At 41.7% G+C, this 11069-nt stretch overlaps 1 protein-coding gene across 2 annotated transcripts; it reads right to left on the bottom strand.

Moving 5' to 3' along the window:
• Positions 1-453: 453 nt before the first annotated feature.
• On the bottom strand, positions 454-5404 carry ifnphi3 (interferon phi 3). Of its 2 annotated transcripts, XM_046416246.1 has the most exons (6): positions 5191-5404; positions 2190-2532; positions 1794-1886; positions 1529-1690; positions 1324-1395; positions 454-877 (listed from the first exon to the last, which is right to left on the bottom strand). In XM_046416246.1, the coding sequence occupies exons 2-6, from the start codon at positions 2316-2318 to the stop codon at positions 770-772; spliced, it is 564 nt and encodes a 187-aa protein (XP_046272202.1). In that variant the 5' UTR covers positions 2319-2532; positions 5191-5404; the 3' UTR covers positions 454-769. The 2 variants fall into 2 exon arrangements, with proteins under 2 accessions (XP_046272202.1, XP_046272203.1); XM_046416247.1 differs by lacking the exon at positions 5191-5404 and having other exon boundaries at positions 2190-3765.
• Positions 5405-11069: the final 5665 nt, after the last annotated feature.

Below are 11069 nucleotides of genomic sequence, written 5' to 3'. Positions count from 1 at the left end.
GACCAACATTTGTTAGAAACTGAAATTATATGAATTGAATATAGGAAAAACTCCAATCACATAAAAATGACATGACTGTAAGTGATTTCTTTCCTCTCTCTTATTTCAGTTCAAGATCCCAACCAAAGTTCTCTCTTGACACTTTCCAAACAGAGCAGGTCAAGAGCAAACTCTTATTTAGTCTTTAAAACAGAGAGATTTCCACCTGAGCAACACTTGGCCACAGTGAAGAGGAAAACTTGCCTTGTAGAAGTCTTAACCACATTCAGATCAGCATTTGATGATGATGAATAATTAAACTAAATATCTCAGAGTGACTTTTTCATCCTGAATTTTTCTGAGGCTGCAGACACTCTAACTAAAACAAAAACAAAAGCATCAATGAGTCACCACAGAGCTGAGTCAGCATGTTTGTACTGTGTGTGTGTGTGTGTGTGTGTGTGTGTGTGTGTGTGTGTGTTGGGGGGATGTCAAAGTGAAGTTCAACTGGCAGAAACTTTTCTTGATGCTTTAATCTGATTAAAATTAACAGTGAGACAACAGAACAAAAATAAAAACATTACAGCAGAATTTAAAGTAAGAAAAATATAAATACATAAAATCAAGTGTCAAAATATAAATGTGAAAATATTAATAAATGACATAAAAATTTAATAAATAATCGAATAAATAATTAGATAGGTAAATAAATATATTTATAAATACAGTCAATCAGCATAATTTGATACTGGCGTGATCTCGTGCTGCCAGCGGGCGTGGCCTCATGTCATCAGTGGGCGTGTCTCCAGGTCAAACAAGCACGGTGATTGTGCAGGGCAGACTTTAGGACCCTGATCAGATCTCTCCTCAAAGCCATCCAGCCACAGGAAGCGCCATCCTGAGTGACAGACAGAAAGACCCGTCCCCTTATTATACTGTTTATAATTCTTATGACTTATTATGACTGAATCAAATCAAAAATTACTTGAGTGACATAAATATGGATATGAAGCGGTAAATTCATATGAATATTTTAAAAATGAAACGCAGGGAAGTGACAGTCATTTCTGCAGTGTCAAAGTCTGTAAGAGCTGAGGCAGCTCTGATAGTGAAACTCATTAACTTTAATTTCATCAGTCAGACAGCCAGTCAAATAAAACAAAAAAGAAAAGAAAGGCTTCTTTCCCTGAATTCAGCCTCCGTTGATGTGATCTGGCACTTTAGTGCTGGGGAAAAATATCATCTGATTCCCTCTCTGCACACATCTTAATGTTCAACTGTTAATGAATGTTAATCTGAAGCTACGTTTTGTTTTATTCGATGAATCTGAAAAGGTCTTCTTACCTGCTGCTGCAGAACTGCAGTCAGATTGTGAAAGTAAGGAGTTAAAGCACCTGAATTGTCAATACTGGCCAGCTGGAGAGAGAGAGAGAGACAGGTGAGACAGAAGGTAAGGCCCAGGGGGAGAACAGAGAACATATCAGTAGAATGGAGCAGACTGGCAGGCATACAACCAGACAGACAGGTCTGCAGACAGAGTGGTACTCACATATTTTCCTTCCTCCACCAATTGGTCCTGCATGTTTTGGAAGTCATCAAGTGTCTTATTATCCCAGGTAACTCCACCCTCTCCAACAGGTAGCTCATTATTCAGAAAAATGGTCTCCGCCTTCTGCATTGACTCATACACCACCCATAATGCTCGGCAGCACTGCAAAGAACCAATCAGAGGTGAGTGGTTCCAACCAACAGGGTCAGGGTTGGCTCTAAGCGCTCTAATTAGTGGCGAGCCTGAGACAAGGTAAGAGGATTACCTGAGGCTGATTGACTGCAGCAGGAGAGAAGATGGAGACAGGAAACGAGATGTTGGCATTGTATGGCAGGCAGCGGACAGGAAAGTCTCCCCCCTACAGGACAGATAGAGAACAGTTCAACCGTTATCCACCAAACCGACAACGGCTAATGCTAAGCTACATATTTTGTGAAGATGATGTTGAACTGATGCTGAACTGAAATCATTAAAATGCTGTTGGACGTTGAGCAGCAGATGAGCTCAGTCAAAAGGAGTTAAACTTTCAGTAGCAGCGCTCAGGACAGTTGAAGTGTGTTCACTGTAAGCAGTCAAAGTGTCAGTTTTCTGTAAGAACTGAGAGCAGTTCAGCTATCAGATGACATGTCAGAGCATTTTGTTTAAAGGTCAAAGGTCGTACCAGGTCTAGGAGCAGTTGGTGGGCAGACTGGACGAGGTCTGCCCGCAGCCTACAGGATGGTCTGGCAGCCACCATCAGCTGGAGGCTGCAGACCTGCAAGAGAATGAGGAGGAATGAAGGCAGCATCATGGTTCTGGTCCGGATGTCAGCTGGTCCTGGTTTTCAGTGGGTCCTTAAGTAGTCCTGGTCCTTCAGGTGGTTGAGGTTCTGAAACAGTCCTCTGTTTTAGCCGAAGTTCTACAGGTGATGTTGGTCGTGGTCCTGGTACTGGTCTTGCCTGAGCTGGACTAAGATGCTTCAGGTGTGCTGCATGAGCCGGCAGCCTCAGTCAAGTACAGGTAACCTGCAAAGATCAGCCAATCAGAAGTCGTCTACCTGTGTGAGTCATCAAACTGCCAAGAGTCTGATCCAGACCACAGAGGCAGAGACCTGGACCAGAACAGGCAAGTCCCGGCAGGTTCATTCAGGTAGACTCACCTTTCAGTCTGTGACAGATTTCTTTTGTCTGACAGAAATGAATAAAAACTGTTCCTGAAAAGTTAAATTTAAATTAGCAAACAAAAGCTGACTGAGTTTAAATGTGCTGTTCGTAAGCGTCAGACGAAGACTCATCTGATGGTTGATGAACCAATCGAGAGTTTGAGTCGAGTCGGTGAATAGAAATGTTCCTCCATTTATTCTGTTCACCACAAATTCTGTCAGAGGTACTGCTGTGAGTAGTAGTAGTACTTTACAATGAGGGTACACATATAATAAAATCAGTTTGTCAAGATTTCTCTCTGATAAAACTGCTACATTTTCAAAACAAAAGAATTGCATATTCATTTAGCACAGAGTCTTCATTTTTTGTAATTTTAATGAATCGTGTTCATAGCAGATGGTTGTCATGATTAAATGATTTTCAGCTGTTCATAATAAAATAGATTAACTATTGCTTATTCATCATCACTATTAACATAGACATGTTTTCAGTTTCACAAAGGCAAATCATTGAATAACACAATCATTTACAGGTTAGGAATAATGTCTACATGAAGCAAATTAAATGCTATAATACCAGTTAGTACCTTAATTAATATGTAAAGTTTTAAATGTTCACATTAGTTGACCGATATGTTAATGTTTGTTACTCTAGTAGCTGACTGCTAGTAAATGTACCCTCAATATGAAGTATTACTTTCTGTATTTGAAACATTCACTTCATGACTGAGTACATCAGTGTATCAGAACTATGAATCGCCGCAGTCACTGAAGGAATCAGTAACCTGGGTGCTGCGAAGCACACAAAGTTTCTTCCTTCTGAAAAGTTGAAACTACAAAAACCGAGACTCTGAATCTTCTTTAAGTTTTGTTTTAAATGTGATGGTGTCTCAGTCTGAATGTCAGCTGAATACTGGACTGTGCAATCGGGGATGCATTCAAAAGCATAGGAACAAAGAACCACAGAATCAGAGCGTATGTGAACGCAGTGTTTCCATCTCTTTGGTGATGAAACCAAAGCTCTGACGTTTTTAGATTCATGTGTTCAAACACTGAACTTAAATAATGAGTTTCATGCTGCAGTCTGCGAGGTGTTGATCAATCAATCAATCAAACAATCACTCAAACAAATGATGAAACAAGTCAGACTTTCTACTGACAGCCGAAGATGAACTGTGGCCTGGTACTCGGACTGATAAATCACATGAATGAAGCCTGTCATCACACAAAGACATCCAGATGGACGGCGGTCAGAAACAGATGAAAGCTGAACCTCGCCATGAAGTTCAAGTCATTTCAGCAAAGCTGTATTAAACCGAGGTTAACGTTAATGTGAAGCAGCCTGAACTCGGCAGGCAGCTCGTTCTGAATCAACCCGAAGCAGCAAAGTTTCAACACTAATGAAGCCAACAGAAAGTGAAACACACTCGTTTCATTGATTTCTGAGTTGTTTGCAGACCCTCAAACCAAACTGAGTCTGTTGTTCGTCAGCGTTTCTATTAGTCGACATCAAGCTGACAAAAGTTTCCGTCAGTGCTGCGATGCTCGATTGTGACCTCAATCGGACGAGGAATCTCCATACGTGGAAACCTGTTGGCGGTAACTGTCATCATCGAACTTTGTGTTTATTGCTTTATTTATCAGACATGCGAAAACTTAGATGTACAAATTGACTCAAAACCAGTAAAATGTGTGAACTGCTCTGAAAACATGAGAAAAGTTTGATTCTGTTGTACATTGAGTCAGAGGGGAGTCAGATGATGAAGTACTCGTCCTTTACCTTTTGGTGCTAATAGTACGCCGTTAATATACTCTGTTACAAGTAAAATTTATAAGTCAATTCAGTTCAGTTACATTATATTACACTTTACATTATGCATTTAGCAGACGCTTTTACCCAAAGCAACTTACAGAATCACAAGTTTCAGTACAATAGAATTAGACTAACGCAATAAAAGCTAAAACATAATTAAAAGTGCTTAAGTAGAAGCATTTTTCAGTTTACTGTTTACCTGCCAAGTTCAGTTTATTTATATAGTGCCAATTCACAACAACTTATCTCATTGTCATTAAATTGTTTCTGTACAATCAGAAAAAAATTACTTATTAAAAGTACTGAGTGCAGTATTAATACAATACTCCTGCATTAATGTGAAAGCAGGATTTTTGAGCAGAGCTGCCGGATTAAATGTTTGAATTGTACGTTTCCTCAGACTGTGGATGATTTGTCTTCAGATGTCTCATTGTGTGTTCAGATTACACACAAACGAGCCGACTGTGTTGTCAGGAGGCGAAGGAGACCTCATGACAGGCGACTCTTCAACATGCACGTCGAGTTAACCTCGACCGAACCCTAATCCTGACTGAACTGTCACCCTGACCGAACCCCGACCCTCTACATGAAGCACAGCACCGTCACAACACTGAAAAAGCTGCAGTGAATCTGTGTTTTTTTTCTATTAATTTGACACATAGAGTCAACAAACTACATCAGGAACTTTCACGGATGAAGCAAACTCACCCTCAGTCTCGCTGTGTGTCTGCTGGCGGTCCTGGTCTTTGTTGATCTGGTTTCCCCTGAGCCTGATGGTGGTTGTTGTGGTTCTGATGAGCGCCTGTCATCTTGCTCTTTAAGTAAAGCTTCATCCAGGATGGACAGGAAATGAAACTCTGATGTCTTTAAAGTAAAATAAGTGCAAAAAATTCTGTGAAATAGGGAAATTTCCCTTTTCAAACCCAACCTCACCCACTCCTCACATCACCTCACCCCCATCCTCCACCTCAAGGAGCCACAGTGACACGTCTCGCTGTGGCTGAGCACTAAACAGCACAGGAACATGTACAATAAGAACATGCAAACATGAGAAATGAACTACTAGTTCACTACATGGTCAAAAGTATATGGACACCTGGTTTCTACACATACTTCATGAAGGCCCTTTAAAGATCTTTATAACCCTTTTCTCTGAATTTATTTATTTACTTATTTATGCAGTAACAGACAGGAAGCTCAGTGGTTTCGAATCTGAAGCTCGGGACCATTTGAAGGCATCAGGAGATAATTAAAAGAGAAGAAAAATATTTTTTCCTCAACATTTCTGAACATCTTCAGGTCTTTGATAAAATTTACATAAAGAAAAGAATCATTTAAGAGGAAAATCTCTTCTTGGTAGAATTGCTTTCCAACACGGTGGACCTAAGGAGGGTTTGCACGCTGACACCACAGAGAATGGAAACAATGGACTAACACGCTCTGCTGTCTCATTAACTTTTCCTTTTATTTCGAACTAAGGAGCTGAGAACATTTTGGCCAAGAAGCGTATTAGATTCCACTTTGCATATCTTTACGTTTTCTGTATGAATCAAAGTAAAACCCATCTGCGTCGTCACACATTTACACTCATTCAGGATGCGGTTTAACCCCCGAAATGTTCAGTTTACATTTACAGAGAAGAGTCAACAGAGAGATGAGAGAAAAGAAAGGCAGAGTTTAGCTCGAGACGGACATGAGGCAGGAAGTTCAGCGTCGGTTTACATTTAGACAGAAAAGAAAGAGGGAACGATGACAATGCCGAGGATCTGAGTGAAAACAGGAAGGAAACCCCACTGAGGGTTTTCTATACAACTGCAGTTTATTTCTGAATGACTTTCAGCTCCTGTCTGAAGCGAAATGTGATGATGATGATGATGATGATGATGATGATGATGATACGGAGGAGGAAAGTCCTCCTCATTCAGTTTCCACTTCAGTTTTCCTCAGCTGTTCCTGCAGCCTCAGCTCTCTGGTTTCACCAGCTGCTTCAGCACATTTTCCACGCAACACGGGTCAGTTAGAGCCGACTGTCAGAGTAATCAATCATCTGCTGTAACAAGCAAAGCTGTCTGACACGAAACAGTTTCAATTCATCGTTCATTTTTTAACTTCATTTTAATCTTACTGGTTTTTGATGTTTTCTTTCACATTAAAGGTTCGCGTGGCTGTGCTGGCACAAGTTGTGTTGATTGAGTTTCATGACTGTAAAGTCCTCCTGAGTTATGGCCCTGTTGGCAAGACCAGGACCCATAGTGGATTGGACAGTCCTGAGGCAGCAGAAGGGTTGCCACAAAGTGTTCTGGACTTCACTTGTCCATTGACACCTTTGGACAGAAAAAAAATTATAAAAATGAATGGATTAATGTGATGGTCAGTTTGAAAGCTTCCTCAGAGTCTTTCTCTCCTCATATGTATGTGTTGTTCTGTGTGTGTGTGTGTGTGTGTGTTTTGTGTGCATGTGTGTGTGTGTGTGTGTGTGAAAATCCTCCATAGGATCCCCACGAGTATTTTCAGTTTCGTGTCATAAGGAATTAAGGAATCAGGTCAAGGATCAAGGATGCCTTTCATTTGTACTACAGACAGCAGTACACACACAAGCTCAGCAGGATATTTACAAGTTAAAACACATTCAAATGACAGCATAAACGTGTAAAAGCATAGCGAAAGCTAAGAATAATAATAAAAATCTACTGGGTGATTAAATAAGTTACAGTTACAAACCCCATGATTTGTTTAGAAGGCCAGTGGCAGCTGTTTGTCCTGCTTGTAGACAGGAACAGGCTAAAAGTGATAAAGATAAAAGAATAAAGATGACTGAGGTCAGCCGGGGAAGCTCGGGTCAGTCTTCACAATACCCTGTCACCTGTTCGTGGCAATAAGCGACAGGTGTGTGTTCACCAAACAAACCTATTGAGTGTCAAACAAAAACAACTATTTGAGAAAGAATAAAACTCATCAAAAGTAAAACTTTTAATTCCGTCCCTGCTCACTGAGCTGCCACTCAAATCTTGTTATCCAATGACTTCTCAGCTGTAAAAACTAACTCCGCCCTCTCAGAGGTTTGTGTCAGCTGAGGCGGCAGCTAACCACAAAACCAACAGTAAAGTCTGATGAGAGAAAACGAAGAGGAAGCGGCAGAAGACAAGAAGATATAACATCAATCAAACCAGTAACAGGCTTGCAGTGACCATCGTTTTACTCTCTCAGAGTCTTAATTTTGTTTGATATTTAACATACTTTGTTTGATTAAACTGACACAAGCCTAACTGAACAAATTTACAGTATTAGCAGTAAAAGTACACAGTATTTTCAGCTTCATGTGGCTTAACACGTAGATGTATCAACTTTCCACTGCTGATTTAAAGCTTCAAGTCAGATCAAATAAATTCAAAACGGTTAAAAATAGCACTTAGTTCATAAATAGGAACATGATAAGTAAATAAACAGAGTGGCAGCAGGACTAATCAGAGAGCGTCTCTCACAGAAAAACAGGAAATGTTGGTGACAGTTGCTGTTGAGCTGGTGTAGAGCGCCTCCTGATGGACGACACCAGCAGGTCCAACTGCTGCAGGTGCTCCTTCGTCTCCTTCCTGATCAGCTCCCAGGATGCAGGACTGCCACCCTGTACACACAGAACTACACTGGGGCAGATGTGGAAATCAAATTACACATTCCCAGACATTCAACTGGACAATAAACTGAAGTGGTCCACAAACACAGATATAAGATAAGACAGGCCTTATCTTATCAAACATGACATGACAGGACCAGAGACTGTGGTATGTGCATGTATGTCAGCAACAGCTGGCAGTCACAGTCACATGAACATGATGAAGATGGTGGTGATGATGATGATGATGACGGTGATGATGGCTGCAGACTGAGCTCTGCTGTGTGTCAGGGTGTCCAACATGCTGCTGATCTGACTTCAGGACTTTTATTCCAGACAGGAAACAGGAAACAGAAAGACAAAAAGTCCCGCTGTCTTTCCACTCTCACTTTCCACCTGGTCAGTGAATTGCAGTTATATTACACAAGTACACAATGTACAAGATGGAAGTAAAAGTACCTCAGAAGTGTACTAAATAAACTGAGTTAATAATAATAAAATATGAGTTAATGAAATGAGTTAAACAAGTGACTGACAGAAATGTTGTCAGGATGAGTTTCTGCTGCAGAAATATTCAGCCTGTTGGTCATTCAGTGGTTTCAGTTTAACTGTAACTGTAAAGTGTAAAAACAGCAGAATCAGCCTTTAAAGTGAAGCTGACTGAGTGAAGTATGATGAAAGAGAGGTCAGATAATGAAATCATCGTTTAAAGACAGAAATCAAATCAGTATTTGAGAAATGATTCAATCAGTTGACTTCCTGTTTTATTTTTAGAAAGTCTGCTTGTGTCTGTTCATGTGGGAAGTTTATTTTGTGCTCTGGAAGTCCCTTCACTTTCATTTTCCAAAGCAGCTGCCTCAGATTTCACACATCACAGGAAGTCACACACAGCCCAACAAAATAAAAGCTGACACGTCTTCTGTGTACCCACAGCAGCAGAGATCAGTTCTCACTGAGCTGTTTGTGTGTGATGTGAACGTGCAGAAGACACGGAACAGAAAGATCACAGTGACTGAAGAGCGGCTGAAGCCTCCACTCTAATGGGAGCACTCCTATGCTTTTATTTTGAAGGCAGCATCTCATCTATTTCCTGTCTGTCTGGTGTTTGACGTCAGCCTCGTTTTCTCTTACTGTTGCCTCATTTTCTCTTTCTGGTCAGCAAGGAAACTCTCACTGATGATGTAATCGATGTTGTTAAATCAACACATTTGCAGCTGGATATGATTATTATTGATTGATCTTTTATAGAACGTTTGGTTTTCTTGCTGACGAACACACACGTTTCAGTTTACTGATACTACACAGGAAATACAAAGCATCCCTCTTCCTGTCTGAGAGTATCTGACTCTTCCCAGACTCGGATGTCTGCTCATGCACACACACCTTAAAGCTTCACTGTGAAACCGTCCCCCATGACTAAGCTGGACTGAAGGTCGTCCTGCTTGTTCTGGCTGTGACCAGCTCGGATCTCTTCAGGTCGCAGTGGCTCAGGCTGGGGGCCAAGGGCTGTGCCTGTGTGAGGAACTGACCTCATGGACCTCTAAAACGAAGAGTTCTGTTTGTACTGAGTACGGTTTGTACTGGGTTCTGTTTTTACTTTCTGACTTGTGTAAGCTCTGATCTGCCGACTGGTGCTCGGAGGTTCAGAGCCGTCACTGACGGACTGGATGTTGGAAAATAGTTCATGTGTTGAGTCAGCCGTGGCCTGGAAGTTGGACAAGTGACTTGTGACCGGAGGGTCACCGGTTCAATTCCCCCACCAGATGGGCAGGAAAAATTTGGATGTGGTGGTGGAGTAATTAATAACAAATGCTGCCCTCCATTAGCCGGCCGATGTGTCCTTGAGCAAGGCACTCAACCCCCAGTTTGCTCCCTGGGTGCCTGACATGGCAGCCCACTGCTCCTGTGTGTGTTTCACTGCATGTAATTTGCCGGGTGTTGCATGTGTGTGTTCACCTAAGGATGGGTCAAACGCAGAAGACGAATTCAGTGTGTGTATGTAAAAATATGTATACTGCCAATAAAGCTGATTCTTCTTGATGAAGAAGTCTGACATGACATGATGAAGAGTCTGACTAATCATGTGAAGGAAGCCTCGGACAGATACTTGATTTTGTCACCTGAGGTGACTGGTGTGAAAGCAGCACCATAGCAACAGTCAAACACCTGAGCATCTCTACCTGGGGGAGGTGGAGGGCAGGGGGTGGAGTCTCACACAGGGGAAACCGAAAGTGAACACACAACCATCAAATTGTTGATTTAACTGATAGAGCAGCACGAGAGCTTCCTGTCTCAGTGAAGAGAGTGAGCGCGCGCTGGGAACGTCACGTGGAGCCCGTAGCTCTCTGACTGTTGGGGCCAAATTATCTTTTTTTTAAGATGAATTACAGTTTTCACTTTGTTTCTTGTGATCTCTTGTGTTATGGTGCCACGCCCCTCACCCTCCTCTCCTGAGAGCGGCTACATGCAGGTATTTAGTGCGTCAATCAGTGACACCTGGGAGACGCTGGTCAGACAGGGAAGTGGAACAGTTTTTTGACTGCAAAGGCAGACTGTGGGGAGTGATTTGGGGTTACCGTTTTTCATAGAAATAAACCAGAGGGGTTTGTAATTTCAGCTAATAAAGCACAGCTCCGAGGCTGCTCTCATTCAGAGGCCGCAGCACTGACGTCTGTCTGTTCTCTGTCTGTCTCTGCTGTCGGTTATCTCTCTACTCTGTTAAATATGGGCGTCAAGCTCGGTGGTTTCGAATCTGAAGCTCGGGACCATTTGAAGGCATCAGGAGATAATTAAAAGAGAAGAAAAATATTTTTTCCTCAACATTTCTGAACATCTTCAGGTCTTTGATAAAATTTACATAAAGAAAAGAATCACTTAAGAGGAAAATCTCTTCTTGGTAGAATTGCTTTCCAACACGGTGGACCTAAGGAGGGTTTGCACGCTGACACCACAGAGACCGGAAACAATGGACTAACAC

This window comes from Scatophagus argus, chromosome 16 (genome assembly GCF_020382885.2).
Source record: "Scatophagus argus isolate fScaArg1 chromosome 16, fScaArg1.pri, whole genome shotgun sequence".
NCBI classification, from domain to species: Eukaryota; Metazoa; Chordata; class Actinopteri; family Scatophagidae; genus Scatophagus; species Scatophagus argus.
This window is presented reverse-complemented; position numbering and strand designations above follow the sequence as displayed.

What these genes read in the sequence shown, in the direction of transcription:
- ifnphi3 (XM_046416246.1), bottom strand. Translation starts at nt 2,318, where the DNA reads ATGATGCTGCCTTCATTCCTCCTCATTCTCTTGCAGGTCTGCAGCCTC. An exon ending in ACCAACTGCTCCTAGACCTG is followed by an intron (nt 1,887 to 2,189) that starts GTACGACCTTTG and finishes TCTGTCCTGTAG; the next exon opens with GGGGGAGACTTTCCTGTCCG. An exon ending in CTGCAGTCAATCAGCCTCAG is followed by an intron (nt 1,691 to 1,793) that starts GTAATCCTCTTA and finishes GGTTCTTTGCAG; the next exon opens with TGCTGCCGAGCATTATGGGT.